This window comes from Mustela erminea, chromosome 7, assembly GCF_009829155.1.
Source record: "Mustela erminea isolate mMusErm1 chromosome 7, mMusErm1.Pri, whole genome shotgun sequence".
NCBI classification, from domain to species: Eukaryota; Metazoa; Chordata; class Mammalia; order Carnivora; family Mustelidae; genus Mustela; species Mustela erminea.
Genome location: NC_045620.1, coordinates 52,950,692 through 52,973,852, shown reverse-complemented (window position 1 = coordinate 52,973,852; position 23,161 = coordinate 52,950,692). Strand labels below are relative to the sequence as shown.

Below are 23,161 nucleotides of genomic sequence, written 5' to 3'. Positions count from 1 at the left end.
AAAAGTTGACTTTCCTCTACCCTGGATATTAAAGCCAGTGCTGATTCTACATCCTAATGTGTGGTAAATATGGAAAAAATCTCACATGTCCCAGTTCTTCCTTAAGAGGCCTTACTTCACAAGTGTTAATGGTTGGTCTGGAGTGTGCACAATATGGGCTGTGGGGCCAGACGGACTGGACTGGTCCCCTGGCCCTGCTGCTCCTGGATGTGCTCAGAAACGTGACAGCTTCTAAACTTCAGCTTCCCACAGATCAGGGTGATAAGAAGACCTTGCACGTGGGGCGCTCCCAGACTTAGCATGGCACCCAGTGGGCAATCAGTCCCGGATGTCCATTAGCCATCATCATCACCAGCGCTGTTCGGGGTTTAGGGACACCAGTTCTGGCTTTAGCACTAGTGACACCAGTGTTTTTGTTGGCCATGGTGGGCTGCTGGAGAAGAAGGGGGCACTCTCTAGCTTTGGGTCAGAAAGTGGGTGTTGAAGAGGAAGGCCGGAGCAGCAGGCGGCAGGCAGCTGGCCCCGAAGCAAGGTGTTGACCAACTGCCCCTCACACTGCCTGGCCCCTGCTGCAGGTCAGAGGCGGCCCTGAGGCCTGGTACTCTCCTGCCTTGCTGGTCCCAGGGCCCTGCTCCCTCTGGAGCCTCCAGGCCAGTGGCCAGGCTTCTTGGGATGCTCCCCATCTGGCATGCCTACTCCCCTTTCTGCTCAGGACCCCAGGAGGATCCCTGACCTGACCTGGGGGTGGAGGCTGCCCCACCCCATGATGAGGGGCTGCTTTGGCTTGACTTACCTCTTGGCAGTCTTTACTGGAGCTGTCGTCAGCTTCTCAAATTCGTCCTTCTCGGAGAAAATCACCACACTGTCTGCAGGCAAATGAAAAGATTGGGGGGTGGGGGTGGGAACTGGAGTCAGCCCCTGGCTCTCAGCTCATCCGTCCCTGCTCCCCTTCACTTCCTCCTTAGCAGGCCTTCCCAGTGACTAAGCCACACCATCCCCAGGGCTAAGCGTGACGTGGGGGCCCCGACGCCTCTCCCTGTAGCCGTGTTCTAGGTGGCATGAGAGTGCCAGCAGCTGGGAGGCCAGGCTTCTCGGGGCGTGGGGAAGGAGGGCACACAACCTCCACCCTAGATGGACACCCGTGCTTTGGAGGTTCGGTTTGCAGACCTTGGGCCTCTTTCTTCTCCTCTTCCTTGCTCACTTGGGCTTCCACGCTCTTCACTGGGTGGCTGGTGCAGCAGGCTGGTTGGAGAAAGGGAAGGTGTGAGGAGTCTGGCTTGTGGACTGGGTAAGCTGGCAGAACCGTCAGAGAGCAAGGGTGTGCGGGGAGGGAGTGGGGGCATCGGGGACCAGTCACCTGGAGCAGAAGGCTTCGTCTTCATGATGTAGAACATGATGATGAGCACAATGGCTATGGCCATGATGAAGATGGTGGACATGGCAATAATCAGGGCGGTGGCCAGGTGCCCTTGGCCTGAGAGCTCTGCTGGAGGCAGGGAGAGAGGGCAACACAGAGCTCAGGACTCCCTACAGGCGCCCCTGAGGCCCACAGAGTCCGCCCTCCAAGAAGACTGCAGTGCCTAAGGCAGGGGACGCGTCTGGGAGACCCTCAGAATCCCAAATGCTTGCTCAGCCTCAGGTTTGCCTTGGCTACCGTTTCCGGAACCCTGGCTGGTCTTAACTGAGGCTGATGATGACGCATCTGGAACGCCGGGCTTCGGGTTTGCTCGGTTGTTCCTGAGGTGCTTACTCTTGGTGCTACTACTTTGGGAGCCCGGGGTGGGTTGGGATGTAGAGAGGAAGCAGCCCACGAGCACGTGTCCTGAAGACAGTTAGTCCCATCCAAGCAGAAGTCGCCTCTGAGGGCCAGAGATTCAAACCTTGGCTTGATGCTATCCTGTGTCTCACGCGATTTCAGCCTAAGTGTCAATAATCAGCCTCCCAGGGCAAAGGTGGGGCAGGCGCTGCCGCAGCTCTTCCCCTGTTCTGTCACCCCCACCACTGGGTGCCCTTCCCCAGGGGGCTCTCATTGGTTTCCCCCATAATCCCTGCTGTCAACACGTGCAATACCCTGACACTCGTTCTCTGAAATAAACAGGATTCTGGTCCTCATGAGGCAGGACCCAGGTGACCCACCATTTCCACAGGGAAGGGACAAGATCTAAAGCACCAGGGACCCCCTGAAGGAGGCAGCGGCTGTTTTGTAAAGAGGTGCCAGGGCTCGTAGGCCCGGTGCTGCTGGTTTCCGTGCCTGTCTTCCCGGGCGGGGTGTGCCTGCAAGAATTCACTGTTTGGACCCCAGGAATGGATGCTATAAATGATTTAATATTCGCTGTGTTGTGTGCTGTTCCCTGCCCCCAACCGGGGGCCTGGTGGAAATAAGAGTCCTATATCCTGGCCAAGTCTTCTTGCTCTGATGCTCTGCGAATGTGCAGGAGGGCCAGGTTTGGGTGGGCGAACCTCACGGCGACCTGGGCCTTAAATAGGCTTAAATAATGGATGGCACTGAAACTGCCAGATGGTAGAAAGGAGCAGCGTGAGACAGCAGGAGGGACCAGCCTCAGGGGCCTCCTCCCTCCTCAAAGCCTTTCCATCCCTAAGGGATTGGAGAGCAAAATGTAGTTCTTGGTAACGCATATGCAAGTGCTGGGCTCTGCAGGTTGATCTGAAAGCCAGCAACAGAATGGCTGCTGCCATCAGGCCCAGCCACGGCCAGGAAGCTCGTTCTTTGCCACCCAGGCACCCTTCCCCGGAGCGCCACCCCGCCCCTCTAGGTGTGCCTTTCTTGCCAGTGTGTTCTAAGGGGCCCAGGGCGCCCACGGAGAGATGGATTCCCGTCCTTGCAGACCGACTTCCCACTCCTGGGGGCACCGAGGAGCCCCAGTGCCGTTGCAGGCTCCCACTTTGCGTTCATTTTAGCCCCTTATTTGTAGCTGGCTACCTGAAGAAGCACTATCCGTACCTTTGTGGGCATGCTGGAAAGGAGACAGGGTGCTGCTGCCGGAGGTGCTGGGGAAGTTGGCCGAGACTCCGGGGCTGGCGCCTCCACCTGCAAGGGAAACCCAGTCACTGCGTGTTCCCCAGGATGACCTGGACAGACCCCACCTTCGAGGATGGAAAGCAAGGTGTGGCCGCAGATCCGGGAGATCTAGAATTCTAGATTACATGGGTGTTGCAGCGGGGTCGGCGGACAGGGAACGTGTTCATTTCTTAGCGTGTGTCATAATCTTTAATGAGCACTTGGACCTCCCAAGGGTTATTCTTCAGGAAGAAGACACATAAGTAAATCTGCTAAGACTAAACAGTGGTGTCTCACCAACTTCACTTTTCTATGAATGAAAGTAAAATATATGCCATCTACAGAGATGAGAAGAGTCCGTATATATACAAAAGGGTAAGAGGAAAATAATACTTGAGAAATTTCTTCAGCTATGTAAAACAGGAGTGCATTTTTAATCTCCTTTCTAGTTATAAAAGTAATATGTGTCATCATTAAAACTCAGGAGAAAATAGGAATCACTGACAGCATTACCACCTGAGATTACAATTTGGTATGTTTTCCTTTAGGATTTTCCTGTGATTAATTTTTGTAAAGACTTGTGACCAAACAGTTTAAGAGCAGAGGCGTCTCCTCTCTGGGGATTTGCTGCTTCCGGAGCCCAGGGACCCAGCTTATCTGGAGGTCCTGGCCTTGGGTCCTTCAGCGGGTCTCTCTTCCTGCGGGGCTGCCTCAGGTGTAGATGCTGGCGGGCACAGACCACTGCACAGTGAACAGGGTGGTCTCTGCCTCCTGCAGGGCACCATGAGTTCTGTGGCTCCTGCTTCTTTCCTTCTTTCTCAACTACTGGTCTCTGGGCTCACTTCTTAGCCCTCCCACCATAAGAGAGGCATGCTGAGGGGTGCAAGGGGTTTGGAAGCAGCAGGCCTGCCCGCGGGACAAGAGTGCTCACCAGCACGGGCAGCCCTTGAATGAACGCAGACTGCAGAGCTGACCTGCTCAGAACAGAGGCCGCCCATCCTAGCCCAGGCCCCCCACCAGCTCTCAGGCCCATGGCCACACCCCTTCTTCCTTTAGTGGCTGCCCTCTGAGGCCATGGGAAGCCGGACAATGGGACATGGGAGTGGGAGGGTGTCTGAAGCAGGAACGCTGCTGATGACAGTTGGAAGGGGCTATTCTGCTTCCTCTACTGGGCCTTTCTGTGCCTGCGGTTCCCTGGGAGGGGCCTTGCTGGTGTCCAGAGCTTAGAGATGTTCCTTTGCCTTTCTGGAGGACAGATCAAAGCTTTCTCCTGCCCCCCAATCCCTAAAGTCATGACAGCTCTCAGTGCAGACCACGAGGCTCCCCTCCAGTGTGGGACGGGAGGTTTCAATGGCATCCAGTCAAGTGCTAGAAGCGACATGGGGCATGGCTTCAAGCAGAACCTGCTTTCCTTTTTAAAAGAAAACATGACACTGAAAACAAAGCTAATCTATCGGTTTGGTAAGGGACTGAAGGGAGCTTAAGCTATTCCTCAGGGGAAAAAAAAATACCCGTGGGCTCTCTTTGTGGATTTGTCATCTTTGTCTCTTCTTATCCCTTTCTGCCAGGGCTTGCTGGCCAAGGCTGGGTGACAGGGGCTGGGCTTGGGGACACACATGTGCCCAGGCCTGTGGTCCAGGGAGGAACAATGAGAACAGCCCGGCTGCACGCAGACTTCGAGAGATGCCTTTGCGCCGGCTGGCAGGGCTGCTCCCATGGCAGCAAACACCGCATACAGGCCGGAGCACGTCCACAGGTGTACTAGACGTTCCCCTAATTGAGCTCCAGCCAGGGTCAACTGAACAGCCCTGGGCTGCAGGTGCTGGGTGGGGTGTGCGCGGCTGTTCCATGATCCCTGAGCCGACCAGGAGAACGTTCTGTTCTGAGCACATCCCAGAGGGAGGGGGAGGATGGGCGGGAAGACAGTGGTCTATCTATCTGGGCAGGTGCCTCCAGGACAGCATGCCACAGCCACCAGGTCCCTGCATGGCAAGTTCCCCCGCTCTAGTCTAATGAGTATTTGGTGTCTGGACATTCCTCTCCCCCTGCACTCCGATATGTGCTATGTGTTTTGGGTTCATTTGGTCTCCTTGGAACAGAGGATTAGATGGAAGTGTCCTTCAGTTGTTGTTTCCCCTGGGTGGTCCACTCCCGATCCATCTTTCCCTGCATAATGCTCCCACTGGAGCCTAGCTTTGAGCAAGCAGAGGGAAGGTCCTTTAGGAGAGGAGTGAGGGAGGGTTGGTGGAAACTGTGGTCCTGGAAAATCGGCATGGATTTCCACACCAGGCTACCTTAAAACGAAAGTCAGTGGGGCCTGACTCCACCCGGCTCACTGGTGTCCTCGGGCCAGCACTGACTTGGGACAGTCGGTGCAGGAGCTGGGGCCCCCGGCAGTGTTCATCCACCTTCCTCAAGAGGACTTTGAGAGCTATAAGCATGTGGCTTAACGCAGTAATGCTTGCATTCAGTGCGATGACAGGATTTACGGGGCCTTTGAGGTTTGTTAATCCACACAGTTTATAAATATGTTGTATGTCTTAAAAACTGCTGGGATTCTCTGCAGGGGGCAAGCAGACTGGATTTTCAGGAGTGATTTATTGATTCTTAAGAGTCGTTGGCGAGGGTGTCCCCCGGCTGCTGCGTCGGCCTAGCGCCCCCCAGTGGCGGATCCTGGAACAATGGGCAGAGCTGTTGGAACCTGGCTGCTCCAAGTGAGATTCCCTGCAGTTTGCTGGAAATACAGCCTGGGAATCCACCCCAGACCTGCTGTGTCAGGATCTTTTTTTTTTTTTTTTTTTTTTTTTAACAGGACCCTGGTGACAGGTGTATGCACTCAAGTTGGAGAAACAGTGTGTTAGAAACAGCTGACCGCTGGTCTTTGGGGACATGAAGGCTTCACATTTGAGTGACATTGCTGTTGGGCATCGCACGACGGCATCTGCTTTCCTGAGCAGACTTTTCCAAAAGGTGAGTCCATCTTGGGCCTGGCACAGGGCTTGGTGTCAAAATAAAAATTAAGAGGAGTGTTCATAAAAATGATGACGATGGGACAAGTGAACTGCCGTGCTGGTCCCTACAACACTCTGTGAGGGAGGGCTTCTGCCAGTGGGGTCCCAGGAGAGCAGATGGAGGACAGCATGTGTGGCCTGAGGGGGCCTGGGAGGCCTGGGCTGGAGCCATGCCCACCCACCAGGCTGGGGACCTGCCTCCTGCTCCCTAAGTGCCATGTGTGGCACTGTGGCAGCAGGTGACGTGCCATCCCAGGATGGGGAAACTGAGGCACAAAATTAAGTAACTTTCCCAAGAGCTACGAAATCCAAATCTGAAAGCACACCATCTCTTCCTTGCTATGACCCCAGGCCATTCCTGTGTCATTACAACACGGATCCCTTCCATGCCAGCTTTCTGGCATGAGTTCTCGTGACTTCATTTCTCAGGAAAGAAAGAAAGCCAGACAGTGCTGTTTCACCAAGGGGATGTCGCTCTTCGACTTCACTGAAAAATAACCGAAGGGCTTCTTCTCTCTCTTCCATCTGGTGCTGATTTGCCAGGACACACAGTGGTGTGATGGAAGTGGCTGCGGTCACTGCGGTGTGTGGAAGGAAGCCCTACGCTCTCCTGATGGGCAAGTCACAAGCAAGGGAGATGGGGAAGCCTTTCTCTCAAGGCTCTTCAGCACTCTGGGGGTGCCCCAGGCATCTGGGGGCCTTCCTGTTGGGCTCTGGTGGTTTAGAGAAGAGTCCTCCTTTACATGCGCTTTGTGGTATCAATACTCTAAGCATTTGGGGCGTGGCTGTGTCAGCCCTATTGGTATTTTCTCAATGGTCCAGGAGAGGAAACAGACAGAGGGATTGTGGCTTGCAAGGTGTTTTAGAGTCCCCTGAGTACCAGGCTCTGGAGCAACTTCCAATAACTTCTGTTTCCATCAGGTATGACCACGGGTCCAAAGTTCGTAACCAATGGCCCCATGGCCCGACACTTCACAGAGCCATGTGCTGAACCTGCTCTTACTCCAAGACGGGAGAGCACTTGCCACACAGAGAAAGAGGGGAGCAGCCCTCCAGGAAGCAGCACCTGGCCAGCTATCTGTGCTGAGGAGCTCCCGACCAGGGCACGCGGGGTTCCCCCTGCACAGGTGTCTTCTTGGGAGCTGCCCGTTGTCCCTGGCTGCTCCAGATGTAATGCACGCAGCGCACGCTTTCCCCAGGTCTGTGCCATCTTCTCTGACCATGGGTTTGCACAGTCCAGTACTCACTGACTCAACATAGCTTCGTGCAGCAAGGGCCCAGGGACATCACATCAAAACCAGGGGAAGTGTCTCAGGTTGGACGCCAAGGCGCTCTTGGCCACTGACTGCAGGCTCAAGAAGGACAGTGCCTGGTGGGGCTCGGGCAGCCAGCTGACGACATCAGGGTCTGATGCATGAGGATTCCCTGAGTTCCTGGTTTTCCTGGGGTGACCTTGTCAGGGGCAGGCCTGGGAGTTTGAGTCCCAAGGTTTTCATGGAGGCTATAGTCACAACCAGATTTTCTGGTTCCATCTGCTGCTCCTGAGCAGGGGTTTGGGGTCAAAAGGTCCCTGGACTGAGGATGGGGCAAAGGGGTGCAGAGCCCAGAGCTGGAGAGGATAACCCTCATGTCCACACTTGAGGCCCTTACCCAGATGGGGCTCCGTGCACCAAGTCACCTGTCAAGACCTAGCCCGTTGCCTCTCCCCATATCCCACACGGACACACAGAGGTCTGGTTGGTTGCACCCTGACTCTAGGTTTCAGTGGTTTTGCTGGCCCCTTTCGGGGATGATTGCTACAAACCTGCTGTGAGGCCTTACTGGGAGCTGGTTTTCAGTTACGCAATTCAAGGGTGAAGTTAGGGCAGGGATGCACTCCTTGAAGTGTCCAGGGCTCAGGGGCTTAGGTCTCTCTCCATGTGATGGACCCCGCTGTCAGATGGCGTGAGGAGGGAGGTGACCTTCCAGCTGGCCAGGTGGTTATGGAAGTCTCGCATAGGGACAAACCCTGCGTTGTGAGCTGTGTTCCAGGTTCCACAGGCCGAGGGCCTTTTCAACATGGGTGGGCAGTGCCTGACATCTTGGTGAGGGCTCCATTCATCCCAGAACTATCTGGTATTGAATTGGTCAGGATTCCTTAGCAGGAGACCGTGGTGTGGCAGCTGACTTCAACACAGGATCTGCTGGCAGCCTGGAGCCCTTGGGCCTCCTCTAATTTGTGAATTAATGAGCATGTGGCTGGGTATAAAGCTCCACTTTAAAGACACACAAATCCATGACTGCCGGGGCATCTGCTGAAGCAACCTAGGAAAGAGGGGGTGCACCCCTGACAGTGAGGGTGGGGCTGGAGGAGAGCAAGGAAGGGCTCCTGCGGCCAGGGACAGCTGTCCACCCACCCAGCTCCATGGTGTCTCTCCAGATCACAGCTCCAAGCGGCCACACACTACATTCTCCGGAGCAGAGCTCCTTCCTCACAGAGACATGCAGTGAGGACTAACCAGAAGGAAAACAGGAAAGCACCAGCCCACAGCTGGCCTCAGAACTCGTGAGCCTCACTGCTCACGTGGGCTTCGTGGAATCTGGTGCATTCACTGTGACCACTCCTCACCTTTCCCTTGGCCTTACCTGCTTTGAAAATACATGTATGAGAACTTAGGATCATCTAGTGCTTTGCAGGACGTGGCAAAACACCTCAGCAACTGTGATCTCATTGGTTTTTCCAATAATTGCATGAGAGGGGGGTTCAGATTTTTGTGTCCCCGTGTCACAGATGAGAAAACTCGTTCCAGGTGGCAGGTGACTGACTGACCTAAGTCTCATGCTATAGCAAACCTCCCTTCAGGGACCTACGCCCGGCTGACCAGTCCACGGAGCATTCCTGGTCTTGCCCTCACTGTAGTTCATCTGTCCAGGTGCTGGGACTGGTTTTCTTCTCCCTCCCCGGGTAATGAGAGATACAGTGTAGAAGCAGTACAGTTCTGATGGCAGGATAAAAGCACTCACATTCCTTGGTGTTGGGGGGTGCCAAGAGGCAGGAGTAGCAGACCATGCCATAGATGTTCCTGGGTCTGTTTTCCAACATGTAGTAGCTGCAGGAAGGAGAGACAAGACAAAGCAGACAGCTGAGCCTGGTGTCACTATAGGCAATCACTGACCACTTGGCATGCCCATGATTCAGGCATGATCCTAGCATCACCAAAGTCAGAAATGAGACATATACCTTGGGAATCAGGAGCCCTCAGAGCCAGCAGCCCATTTTTACCACTGAGCTTCCTCAGGAGTTTTTGGTATGACTTGAAATAAAACATTCTTTTTCCAATATTTGGGCCACGTTGGGCCTTTCCGTCTCCTCTCCTGTTTGGCTCTTTTCACTGATGGATTTGCTCAGAGTGTGAGTGATCATCCTGTCCCCACCATTGGTCACTGGGGTATCTGCCAGTAGACCCCAATTAGCTCTCTGGGTGTCCCAGACAGCGAGCCAGAACCCCCTGTAGGAGGAGGACCCTCAATCCAGCAAGTGCCCATCTCATAGCATTTAGCCTGGTGGGATTACTGGTGAATGCATCTCTGAGCCCCTCAGACACGGGCACTTTCCGGACCTCTTGCAGGCCTGCTGAGTTTGGACAGAGGGGGCCCGCAGTGGACAGAAGGACAGCAGCAGCATCTCGAGAGGTCAGCACAGAAGGCCTTCGGAGTGGCCTGGCTTACAACCAGGCCATGACTGACACTCCTTGGCCCGAGGGCAAGCGCTCAGGCCGGGGCTGGAGTGTGAAGGAAGGAAGGAAGAGGACAGATCATCCCCAGTAAGACAGTGAAGTCCTTTCCCCCCACTGACACTGGGAAACTCGAAAGATGTGGCATCAATGTGGCAGCCGCAGTGACCGTGCTCACCCTCAGGATGCCCTCCCTGCCGGGCTCTGCACCCTGGGTCAGAGCTCCCTATGGGACCTGCGACCCTGTCGACCCAGCCATCCTCGCTTCCGGCGCTCACAGCTCTGGCTCCTTTCCACCCTCAGACTTTGGCACTTCTCTTGGCGCGTGCCTGCTTTCCATAAACACACATTCGGCGATGATCATGGAGCCATTTATCACATCATGAGAGGTCGATTAAGTAACATGAGCTGGTGCCAAAGTTTTCCCTCATTACAATTCAAGAGATGAAAAATCCCTCTGCACTACTGGATTTTTCCATGGTTGGTTTTTAACCTCTTTTTTACTAGCCGTGCACACTCAGGCCCCCGCTGATGGCGGGGGAGTGTCAGCCTGACAGGGGTGCGGGACTGGGGGCTGTCTTTGGACTCCAGCCGCCATAAGCTGGACCATTACCAATAACATTATGATCATAATTGCCTGCCCTTCCTCAGGGCCTTTTATCCTCAGATCCCTGTGTATCTCGTAAACATTAATTAACCAATCTCAAAACACCCCTCAGAGAAGCCACAACAGCCAGTTTTCCAGTTAAGCCTTCTGGAAAAAGCCTCTCTCAAACACACATGCTGCCACCCTCCAGAAGCCATCTGGGCCTGGGACGCAGGAAGCAACCATGGGGCCTTGGCGCATCTGCTCCTAGGAGGCGGCCTCTGTCTGTGTGTGGCCTCACAAGGGTGACAGGATCCAGGTCAGCTGCCAGATGTCTGACATCCAGACCCAGTGCTGGCACTGGGGGACCCTGAGCCACATCCCCCCACCTCCAGCACAGTCTGCTGCCAGGTCAGGACTGTCTCCGTGCCTGACCAGGGAGGCCCTCAGGGCCAGACTCATTCATCGCTGTCCTCCTGGCCTCTGTGCTGGGTACTGAGGAGGGACAGTTTCAGGCCAACATCGGTTGGAAAAGTAAATGAATGAGACGAAATTCTTCTCCATGGAAGTTCAAAGTTCACAGACTGACAAGAGCCCTGAGGGAGTTCTGTGCCTCTTTCCTCCCTTTTAAAAAACCAGAACCTCAGAATTCTGAGCCCCAGGGGCTGAGCTCAGTCTTAGATGAAGAGCCACAGCCCCCCAGTGGGCGGGGCACAGCCGGCTCAGGACAGCTCCCCTTGGGCTCCAGGGAGGCCTTGGTCCACCCTTGCTGGGGGGTCCGGTCTGCTGCCCCTTGTCAGCACAGGGCTCCTTCTCGCTCCCAAGTGGCTCTGCCTGACTCCCAGGGGCCTCTCAACAGCAGGCCTCCCGTCCTGACCGTGTGTCCGGACCAAGCTGTGTGACGTATTAAATAACTTGGCCAAGAAACAAAATACCGGGACTATCCATTTAAAAAAAAGTAAGTTGGCTCCAGGCCGCCATTGTGGGATCGCACTGCTGGAGTCGGGGTGTTGACTACCTCACACACTTCCTGGCATGGTCTGCTGTGCTGTGAGTGCTTCCTTTTCAGGAAGAGCCTCAGCAACTCTTGCTGCAACTTACACCCAAATCTCTCATCCTAGCTGAGCGGGCGTGTAGAATAATTGTTTGGGGGCCTCCTTCTGACCCATTCCCAACAGCTTGAAGCTGGGCGTTCATTCAGGGTCTGTGGCCCTGACAAAGAGTATTGGGTTCCCCCGTCCTTTTGTAGAGGCTTAATTTCCTATACTTCCATCTATGTTTAGACTTTTCTTAGTTTTTTTTTCCTTTTCTTTTTCTTTCTTGTTTTTTTCCTCAAAGGTTGATTAAGGTAAGTAGACGAAGATAATACTCAGTTTAAATGGGGCCTTTAGGGGCACCTGGGTGGCTCAGTTAAGCAGTTGCCTTTGGCTCAGGTCATGATTCTGGGGTCCTTGGCTCGAGCCCCATGTTGGGCTTCCTTCTCAGCGGGGAGTCTGCTTCGTCTTCTCCCTCTGCCTCTGCCCTGCTCATTCTCTCTCTCTCTCAAATAAAAAAATAAAATCTTAAAAAAAGATAAATGGGACCTCTATAATCTTCTATGAAGGGACTGACTTCCTCCATGTCAATAGATATATAGATTTCCTCCAAACACTTCCTTTCCTAAGCTTGTCGTGGATGCCACTGAGCCATCGGATGCTCTGTCTTCCCACACAATGTGGTATGTAGACCTGTGTCTTTGATTGGTCCTCCAATTTCCCCACAATGCCTCATCTGATGGGAGTAGACGTGAGGTGGAAGCCGGCCAGCAGAAGGTGAGATGGGCCGTAGCCAGCCTGGGTAAGCTGATGCCCAGGTAGGGGGCAGAGACAGGCTACGAAATCCAGCCTTAGCTGTCTTCCTCTTCTCCTGTTTTTGTTCCTGGTCCTCCCACGCAGCCTTCTCCACAGGAAAGCTCATTGTTCTGCCAGCCTCTGAGCCACACAATGGTGCACAGCACAGAGGGCAAAGGAGAGGGAGAGCGTGCCTGCCAAACCACAAGGGGGCCAGGGCCAAGGCAACCTGTGGCCTTAGGAAGGCAGCTCTGAGGAGGCCTGCGCTGCAGCCTGGCAGGCATGCGGACTAGGAATGAAAACAGCCTTTCACCGGGCCACCAACACCAGCTTACTAAAACTCCTTTACTCCTCCCCTGTAACATGGCATGAGAGCTTTACTTGTTCCCTAGACCTAGGGCAGGTACCAGGAGGTGGGAGGCCCTATGGCCCTCCCCTGACATGCACCGAACTCCACAGAGCCTGTAGGAGGAGGCTGGGGGACGAGAGGTACAGCAGGGGCCTTTTGTGGCAGTGGCCTCGGGGGCTGGGGGTGACAAGGTCAAACCGGAAACCAGCTACACCTTCACATCGTGGAGCAATGTGAGGACACACTGCTATGCAAGTCCAGATGTGTCTCCTCACCCACTCTGCGGGGGTGCTGGGGGCCGAGACAAGGTGTGGAAGAAGCGGGTCGCTCTTCTTGTGGAGCAGGGAGGGAGTTACTCAAGACTTCAGAGCTGGGAACACCCATTTAAGAGTAGAGTATAGATGTCAGCTTCCCCACTAATTCTACACAGTTATCTTTTGAAGCCTTCTAGAGGCAGGGCACGCACAACCACTGGCCATCCTCTTTCTGGGAAATGTACGAGGGCCAAAGAAATTGTATTCACCGCCACAGAACAGCCCTTCTCGTGACAGCGCTGGCACCTGCACTGGTCCCAGGGCTGTGCTTTCTGGGGAGAAAGTACCTGTGGATCGAGGTAAGGATGAAACAGGTTGCTCCAAGTTCATAATGGCTGCCCCTTTTAGATCACCTGGAATAGTATCATGGCTGTATCTCCCAGACCACTGTGGGATGTATGCGTGGTCTGGGCTGCAGCTGTGCGGCTGGGTCAGAGCTGGCAAGGTTGAGGATGAGCCTCTGTTCAGTACCTACCCATGCTCCCCCTCTGTGAGGCTGCCTCACTGGAGGAACCTGTCTGGACCAGTGGCTCCCACGCCATTAATGCAGAGATGACTTCCAGATCTGACCTGAGCTTCATACCTGTTTATCCATCTATGTGTCAGAGTCCTTGGTCTGGAGGCTACAACCACCTCAAATGCACATATGCATCCTCCATCTTCCCTCCCCCTTCTCTCCACTAATCCTAATCCTCCTGTATCCCACCTCCCAGCAAATGGCATCAATGTCCTCACAGCGGGCCAAGGCTGCCATCTGAGATTCCTCTTCAAGATCTCCTCCTCCGAAACCCCAATGCCCTCGGTCTGCAACTCCAATCTGTGCTATCTATCTTCTAGTGAACTCTCAAATTTTTCCTCTCCCTCTGACTTCCAAGGCTCCCATCTGGCCCCAGTTCTCACAATGCCTCTGGGCTCCATGTCTTCCCTATGCGGCACATTTTTCCTCGCTGCTGCCAAGAAGATTGTTCCAAGGTACTGCCCAATCGTGTCCTATCCCAGTTTAAAGTCTGCATGGTGGCCCGCTTCAGCATCGAGCTAAAGACCAGTGTCTTCCACATCATTTTCCAGAGCCATTTTCTCTCTGGCCCCGACCTCCCCTCACTGGTTTCTCCATACCTCCATGGCTGCACCTTCCATGTCACCACAGGGACCCTCATCTTCACATCCCACCAGGTTGCTTGCCCCTTTGAGCTTTGTCCTGAATCTCTTGGAGAGCTCTGTCCTAGTTCTTAGCCTGACCAACTCCACCGTCCCAACGTCACCCTAAGAAGTCTTCAGAGACCCCTCCTGACCCACCTACCTAACCATTAAGGGAGGGGTCCTTCCTGGACTTCTAGAACACCATGTGCATCCACTGCACGATGCTGGGGTCACTGATTTCCTTGTCTCACTCTCTCACAGAAATGAGGAACTATGTCTTTCCTCTTGGCCTTACAAGCGCTGACCTGATAGGCTCTTGGCTCACGAGTTTACTAAAGCAGATGCAGGAGCAGTTAGGCTAGGCTGTGATGGTCAGGTCAGCTCCTCACACTGAGGGGCTCTCAAATAAGTGAGGATTTTTAAAAGAGGATTATTTGCTTTCCAAGGTGAGCATGGCAATGTGTGCACGCTTTTCCTTGGCATACCTATAGTTTCTCCATGAAACTCTGCCTTTCTTTCCTGAATTATGCATCTGCACCAATAAGAATAAGTGATGATGAAGTTTCAGGAAGCACACGGGTTCTCAGTACCCACTTAATGGGAAGACAACACTGAATTTCTCTCCTTTAAGCACAGCACCTGTGCACCAGAGTCTCTCAATGGATGTTTGTACCATTCATTGGGTGGGAATGCCTAGCTTCTGCTTCTTTTAACATGTTCTTTTTGGTGAAGCCTGCACTAATGCAATAACGTCAACAACCAAATTAAAGACTTTCAGCTACAGAACTTTTATTTTTATCATATTCTTTAAGAGAACCATCTAATATCTTCCCTAGGTATAGCTATCTGTTTTTTTTTTTTTTTTTTTGGCATATTGAAAAATAAGGCTCCACAACAAGGTTCCCTGCTTTCTTTATTGATTTTACCGATATGTTTGAATCACATGCTGTGTCAGGGACACTGACATGGGGTTGTCAAGCAGATATCTGGAAATGCAGGTCTGTAGCTCTGGAGGAAGCTCTGAACTGAAGATCGAACACTGGAGAAGGTAGGGGTGGGGGATGGTCACCAGCAGAAAGAAGCCATGGGAATCAATGCTTCTCTGTAACAAATCTGAACTAAGATTTGTAAGATCTCATTTTAAAGAGTTATTCACTTTCAATCTATTCTTAGGTTGGTGGGTCTTTCTGCCTTCTTCGTGTTTCTTTTTTCTTACAGACTAATGCCTCGTGTTCTTATTTGAATATATCCTTCTTACATTCTTTCTTTTCTTAATTCAGTACAGTGATCTGGAAAGATATGGTGCACAAAATGGGTTTTTTCAAAGTATAGTGTGCTATTCAAAATGCCACTACTACCATGACCACCACCACTTCTATTATCACCACTGCCATCATCACCACCACTGCCTCCATCATCAGCACCTCCGTCATTACTACTACTGCTTCCATCATCACCACCACCACCTCCATCATCAGCACCATCTCCTCCCTCATCACCATCACTGCCTCCATCATCAGCACCTCTATCATCACCACAACCACCTCCATCATCACCACTGCCGCCTCCATGTCACCACATCACCTCCATCATCGCCACCACTGCCTCCATCGTCAGTACCTCTATCATCACCATCACCACCTTGATCATCACCACCACTGCCTCCATCGTCACCACCACCACCCCCATCATCACTACCATCACCTCCATCATCACCACCATCACCTCCATCATCAGCACCTCTATCATCACTACCATCACCTCCATCATCACCACCTCCATCATCACCATCACCACTTCCATCATCAACACCTCCACTGTTTCCATCATCACCAGTCTCCAACACCACCATCACCTCCATCACCACCATCACCACCTCCATCATCACTACAACTGCTCCCATCACCACTATCACCACCTCCATCATCATCACCACTGCCTCCATCATCAGCACCTCTATTATCACATCACCACCTTGATCATCACCACCACTGCCTCCATCGTTACCACCATCACCTCCATCACCACCACCACTACCTCCATCATCACTACCTCTATTATCATCACCACCTCCATCATCAACACCTCCACTGCTTCCATCATCACCATTGTCTCCAGCACCACCACCACCTCTATCACCACCATCACTACCTTCATCATCGATACCACCACCACCACCTCTACCACATCTACCACCTCTACTACCACACTGTAGCCTTTGCCACGGTTTTGTTTTTCTGTAGCCCTTGCAAGCACTGCGCTGTGTGGCCACTAGAGGGAGGCAGCAGCAAGAAGAGCCGAGGCTTGGTAGATCCTTGGTGTCAAGCCTGTGCTTCCCTCTTCCAGGCATAACTTGGTAATGTGTCCCGCCTGTCAGAAGGAAGAGTTTATCTTTCTTTCAAGCTAGCTACATTTTCATTTTGCTTTTTTTGGGAAAACTTTTGATACATAACGGAATTGTGGTGGAATTATAGCTACCAAACAATTCACATATTCCTATTAATAGCTTTTACCCTCAGATTTTTCCAGAATACCAAAAAACACTGGATTTATACAGTGTATTATACAGTTTATTAATTTTCTTTTCTTCAAAGAATTCCACATGTGTTATCTTAAGGTATTTAACATATTTGTTTGATTTGGGTTGTTGGGAAGATATTATTGTGATTCTGACTAACATCCACTTACGAGACATGGAAGCTGAGCCTGGTGGGCTGCCCATCCTCTAGGTGGCGGGACTGGCCATCCCAGACCCCATGCTTCCTGACTCCGGACAGGTGCCTCTCCCTATGGACCCGCCCCCTGTAGAGCCAGTGGGAGTGATACTACGCTGTGGTCAGAGGTGTTCATATTCCCTGGGGCCTCGCCAATGGGACATTCGGGCCTTTCTGCAGGACGCATCCTGGGAGGAGGCCTAGCAGTGGCCATGCTTACCCAGGGAGACACGGCCCGCACTCAGCATCATTCTCCATGTCCCCCGGCGTCAGCACGGTGGCCCGGAAGAAGCCCTCGCAGTCCTTGTGGCGCCTGCATATCTGGTAGCCTCCTTTGGAGAACTTCTCTGCTGGGCAGGGGACGCAGCCATAGTCCTCATCTTTGGTGCCGTAGCCGCAGGACTGGCCAAGGAACAGGACAGAGGAACACAGGTGAGTATGCCAGCCACATCTGCTGTGACTGGACCTACGGTCTTTGGGGGCACTGGCATACCAGGCACGCCGGGCACACTGGTTGCTTCCAGAAGCTTCTCTTGCTGGGCTTTGGTTTCCTGACCTGTCCTAACTGCAAGCCCCCTGTGCTCCAACTCTGAGCTCCTTTCCCCAGTGCTCCTGGGCTTCAGATGTTGCTGCGCTTCCCGGGGTCCCTGAATAGATTCCCTGAATAGATTCAGGCCAGGTTTGCCCTGCCAGTGACACAGCCCATGGCTTCTGACATTCTCAGCTCTCCATGACAACCCTGAACGCTGAAGCTGGGGGCCTTTCTCTAGGCTGAACACCAAGCTGAGCCTCTCCCATAGGAGAGGGAGACGCTGCGCTCAGGAGTCAGTGTGCCGCTACTGCGGGACATCAGTCATCCTTTTCAGACGCCCTGAAACCCATCTGATCCAGGTACAATAGGCAAGTGATTGTCCTCTAAAATAAATGGACACAGCTCCTGAGAAATCTGTCACAATGGCCAGCTTTCTCTGTCACTCTGTCACTCTGTGTCTCTTTCGCGTCAGGGATGCGTCATTCCTGGGCTCACTACTGCTCAAACCCTTTAATCGGGATGCCTGAGGCCCATAGGCAACCAGCCTGATTTAGTTTGGGGACCACACATAGAGCCATACACATGCGCCAGTGACATCCGCCATGTGATGGAGGACAGCTGCCCGGGCCCCAGGGTGGCTGGCAGGGGCCTTACCAGGTAGGGCTCCTCCCCTGGGCCACACTGCGGACACTCATGGCACAGCCCCGTGGTCTGGTTGTAGTACTCGTTCTCGCCGCAGTTGGAGTACTCTGCTTTGGCCGAGCACAGCAGTGACACCTGCCATGAGAAAGGGTGTCTTTCCGGCCTCTGTGCCTCCTTGGAGACACGCACGCTTCCTCAGGGGAGCACCCTGAGCAGGTACTGCAGGGGAAGGAGCCTGGGTGGGGTTCCCTGGGGCTCGGGTCCCTCTAACAGCAACCACTACACTGGGCAGGCTACCCTGCTTCCTGCCAGCTGGCCTCACTGCGGGTTCCCCTCACCCCTCCATCAAAACTCCATCTCATCTTCAAGGCCTGTTCCAAACTCCTTTCACCCACCAACTCTTGCTTCCACCCTCCCCAAGGTCATGGAGGAAGCGGCCCTCTTCCCAGACCCTCTGGAACAGTGGATTTCTGTCACATGCAGCCCCTTCTCTGCAAGAAGCCTGGGTCCCTCCTGGCGGTGGAGCCACAGGCGTGGTGCTCACCAGCAGGTGTTGGGTTGCGTATGCTGCAACACAAAGAAGCATTTAAGGACCTTTCTGTACGTGGAACCCTAGAAAGGGAGCGACCAAGCAGTCTAATCTGAAGGGGGTCTTGCTCAGCAGAGCGCAGCGAAGGGGCTGCTAGCAGGTTCCATCGCACTGCACAGCTGGGCAGACTGACACAGAAGAGGCCGAGAAACCAGCCTCCAGTAGGCTGGCAGGCCGAGGAGCTCCCCAACGCCCCCACCCCCACCCGGGCCTCCTCCGGGTTGCTGTGGGTGCTCACAGCGGGAGGGTGCACTTACCACCAGCATGGGGAGCCACGGCACACGCTTGCAGCCTTCCACGCAGGCCATCTGCTCCCACTGCTTTGCCTGTAAGACACACTTCATAGCACCCAGGGGCCTCCATGGCCTGGCCACAGCCTAGCCCCCATCCTCAGTCCGGTGGCCGCCACCATGTCCCACCGGGGATGAGGGGTCTCCCCAAAAGCGGGGCCGGAAGCAAATACAACATAAAAGCAAAGGTGGATTTTAAGCTGAGGCCTTGGGCTGACTTCATCAGTGGCCCTGACAAGATCACACCCATCCCAGGGAGAAAAGACCAGAGAGCATGGAGGGCCCATCATGGAAGACAGGGCAGTGACCAAATGTTCACCCATGCACCGAGTCTGAAGAAGCCTGGTCTTACACGGAGTGTAAAGGTGGGGGTCCCAGCAGGCCCCAGTCCTCCTGCTCCGGGGGACGGTGCCAGGACTCAGAGTCTGGCCTGGCCCCATTGCACTCCACTGCCAGCCCTGCTTCCAGGTTCTTCCTCTCTCTGTTGAGAAGAGGCTGTAGTCAAAGTGGTTAAGAGTGCACGAGTCCGACCACTTAATTTTATAGCCAAGACAATGGAAGACCATTGGGTGTAGTGACCTGTCTAAGGCCACACAGCCACTTATGGACAGAGGGTGATTATGGCCCAGGTGTTCAGGTGCTTGATTTGAAGGAGGAGGTATTGTTTGTCACCTCTCCATCGTGAGGATGGGAGGCCTATGTTTCTAACCAAAAGCAGTCTTACCTGGGAGCCTGCCTGTACAAAGACAAGAGATGGGCTCATGGAAGGGCTTACGTCCGTCAGTGGCCACTGCTGATTCACTGCTGTCTTGCTTTGACAATTTCAGACAAAATAGCATGCCCTCTTGTAATGGCTGGGTTGTGTGAGGAAACTTCCAGAATAAACTATGGACTCAGACAGGAGTCAGACTTCCCAAGAACATTTACCCTCTAAGCCCTCTATCTGGGTGAGCCGTGTCTGCTCATGGAAACTCATAATTCCCAAATCCACACAAAAAAGACTGTGGAGGATAGTTCAAAGCAGGAGACCTGACGAATGGGGAAATTCACTCTTGTTTCTGGAGAAAAGTCCTGACCTTTGTTCTTCAATACAGTATCTTTTTTTTTTTTAAGCATTTTATTTATTTATTTATTTTAATTTATGAAAGGCATAGAGAGAGAAGGGGCAGAGGGAGAGAATATCCAAGCAGATTCCTGTGAAATGTGGAGACTCAGGGCTCCTTCCCATAAGCCATGAGACCATGACCTGAGCTGAATCCAGGAATCACACCCTTACCTGACTGAGCCATCCAGGCCTCCTCCCTTGGAGTGATATCCACTGAATTTTCAACGAAGATTTTTTTGGCAGGGGTGAAACAGAGTTGGGGTGACTACGGACCGAGGAGGGTTATGGGGAAGTCTCCCTTTCCATAAGGTTCTTAGCTTCAGAATGATGTACAAGCGAATGGGTGAACTTTGTGATCAGAAAAAAAAGGTAGTAAAGACATTTCGCTTCGGGAGGAAGCATCTGATTGCTCTGAGAACAGGCAGAGAAGGATGTCCGGAGCCTGATTCCAGAGACAGAGGACCTACTGGAGACACTGGGGAATGGGCAGTGCCCTGGGGGCCTGGATCTTTCCCCTGCTTACCTTGAAGATGTTCTCACCAGTGAGAGTAACATCAGGGGGCCTTTGGAAGGGTTAGGTTTCCAATAACTCTTGAAGAGATACAAAAGCTGCTTTTTCTCCCCTGCTAGCATGCTTGCTATTTTGCAATTCAGTGCTACATTTACGTTTGAAACACACTAAATGGACTGAGGCAAGATTAAAGCACCCAGCCACCCCAGCGGTGAACTTCTGGGTGTTTTCCTTCTAGCAATGGAGCAAGCTGGGGCAGGCAGGGAGGGAGGAAGAGGGAGGCCTGACCTGCAGTCCCGCCAGGGGGAAGGGAACCGTACAAATAAAAGAACCTGCTCTCTGCCCGACTGACAGCCTGGCCCTTGTTTCGGAATGGGGGGTAGCAGAAAGGAGTGCAGTGCAGGCAGCGGGGCCAGAAGCCCTCCCCAGGAGAGCTGCAGCCCTGGAGGCCTTCCAAGAACAATACTAAGGGTTTCTAATTTAATTGACTTCTAATTATAGCTGAGTCTGGGAGGGCTTCCCTGTAAACATAGAGAAAGGGCTGGGCTGGGTGCACCTTAGTGTCAACCTGGAGCATTTATTGAGAGGCTCGTTAAGGAGGTTTCCAGGTGAACCCAAGAAGACAGGAAAGAAAAAAAAAATACACAAAGGGGAAACAAAGTCTGTGGGGTCCGGTGCATTTCTGGCATGTCTACCAGGTCTCCAAGAAGGTGATTGGGCTGGGGGAGGAAAGTGGGGGAGGCCTCTGGTTAGGGTTTCATTTCCAAGGCCTGACTTCACCTGGAGATGCAGCTCTGCCCTCGGGAGCCAGCCTGGCCTGGGAGCAGGGGGGCCCAAGCTGCTCCCAGAATTCACCTCTTGCTTGTCTTTCCTTGGGGGATTCCCAGTGCCCCGAGGAGGGCAGTATCTTAGCCTGCGGGCTGTCAGAGGTACCAACGGAAGTAGCTGAGCGTAGACTCCCACAGTGATGGAGACACGCAGGTGGCAGGGAGACAAGGCTCTGGCTTCCCCGCACAGCTGTCCAGCTGCCGGGCGCCCTGTTCAGGGGGCTGCAGGGGAGTCCACCCCCCCCCCCCCAGTCTGGGAAGGACACTTGCCTTGTCTCATGGCCAAGTCTTTGCAGCCTCGTGCCTGTGGCCATTTTTGTGACAGCACAGAGACCCGGGACCAGGTGAGCCGTTTGCAGGAAAGCGTGGCCCACCCGGCCCTTGTTCACGGCTTCCCCTGCCTCCCACGGACTGTACCATTCCTTCCTCAGTACTATTTGCTCCTAGAACAACAACACAACCATGAAAACGACAGCTGGTGATTGTGGACCTCTGACTCCTGACCAGGCACCACTCTGGCTTAATCCTCACCACACCCCCACCCTCACCGCATGAGCTCTCAGTCAGGGTCAGGGGAGAACAGGCTGGAACCGTGGACCCCCATGGAGGGACGAGTGCTGCTGGGATTACTGGCATGTTTCGCTTCCTCTCCCTCTGGGACCTCAGCCCACAGCCTCAGATCTGCCGCTAACCAAAGAGGACAAAAAAAGGGTGGTGATTCAGAGCAAGGGCTGAATCACATCTTGACATGCTGTGTAGCCACTCAGTGCCTCAGTTATATAGAACTTATTCATGAAATGGGCATAAGACGAATCCCTACCTCGTGTGGGAGAGGAAGGCAGGCCTGACTATTCCTGAGCTTGAACTTGGCCTCTCTTGCTGTGACTACCACCTCAGCTCCAGCTGGACATTTACCGCACAGGTCTTTCCTATAACATCCTCACTTTGTGGCAAGACTTGGGCTGACACCAAGGAGGCTGACTCTGGAGACCCGGGGCTGGGAGGAGTGCGGTTGGGCACCTGGTTCGAAGTGCTCCAGGGAGAGCTTGGGGCTTAACACAAAACCACAAGGTTCCGGGTAGCTGGCAGAGGTGCGGGCCTCAGGAAGCTTATGGTCTGTTAACCTGGAGGGTTGGATGCAGCTGAGACATCAACTCTGAGGTGCCGTTCTCATAGCATTCCAAACTACAAAGCCTTTCCAATCGGGGCCAATTCTGGGCTGTAGGTGGAGGACTCACACAATGAGGCCCACCTCCTGGCCTCCAGGTGACTGGGGAGTGAGGGGGCCAGACGGTCACCCATAGCTTTGGGCCTGGAAGTCCAAGAAGCTCGGGGGCAGCCTGTGGTATGCAGGACAGGAAGGGCCTGATTTGTCCTGTTGGGCCATTTCAGCCACTGACTGAAGTTACCCACAGAGGCCACTGACTAGGAAGAAGCTATGGTGGGCAGGTGGCCTGCTCCTTTGGAAGCACCTGACCCATTCGTGGGGAGATCAGGGCAGCCAAAGTCTCACAAAGGTCTTGAAGGGCAGGTAAGAGTTTTCATGGAAAGAGGTAGGAAAAAGGTCTCCCAGAAAGTAGGAGGAAGGGGCCCCACGTGGCTGGAGGCAAAGCCACGGCTGGACCAGAGGGGTAAGCACAAGGTCAGAGGAAGTCCAGGGGCTGTCATGGGCCTTGTGCACAGGCTGGGCAAGGCAGTGACAGAGTGGCAAGCTTACCTTCCCACTGCAGTGCCAGAAGGAGCCAGTCTGGCAAGAAGTATGTGTCACAGTGCCACCCAACATACATAGACACACACACACACACACACGTATCACTAAGTCACGTGAAACAACGGTATCCTTAGTGCACAGTGTTGGGTCGGCGGGCTCCGGGAGTGCAGGAGAAACAACAGAAATGACCGCTGGGGCCACCGTCTTCCAGCCCCCTACCCGCCCCCTTCCTTAACCCTTGACTCTCCCGCCAAAAGGATGTATGCCCAGGTCACATCT

The 23,161-nt window shown here is 53.6% G+C and overlaps 1 protein-coding gene across 4 annotated transcripts in view; it reads right to left on the bottom strand.

Moving 5' to 3' along the window:
- The window catches only part of EDAR (ectodysplasin A receptor), a 91,848-nt gene that overhangs the window by 12,541 nt on the left and 56,146 nt on the right, over positions 1 to 23,161 (bottom strand). Inside the window, exons 1-9 of one of the 4 annotated variants that reach the window (XM_032351630.1) lie at positions 19,056 to 20,183; positions 18,696 to 18,764; positions 17,862 to 17,984; positions 16,896 to 17,077; positions 9,034 to 9,119; positions 2,963 to 3,049; positions 1,358 to 1,486; positions 1,168 to 1,242; positions 794 to 866 (exon numbers count right to left, since the gene is read on the bottom strand). In XM_032351630.1, the coding sequence (XP_032207521.1) occupies positions 794 to 866; positions 1,168 to 1,242; positions 1,358 to 1,486; positions 2,963 to 3,049; positions 9,034 to 9,119; positions 16,896 to 17,077; positions 17,862 to 17,984; positions 18,696 to 18,746 (806 nt within the window). In that variant the 5' untranslated portion in view covers positions 18,747 to 18,764; positions 19,056 to 20,183. Of the gene's footprint in view, positions 1 to 793; positions 867 to 1,167; positions 1,243 to 1,357; positions 1,487 to 2,962; positions 3,050 to 9,033; positions 9,120 to 16,895; positions 17,078 to 17,861; positions 17,985 to 18,695; positions 18,783 to 19,055; positions 20,184 to 23,161 lie in introns of those variants that run through there. The other 3 variants (XM_032351631.1, XM_032351629.1, XM_032351628.1) reach the window with 3 other exon arrangements.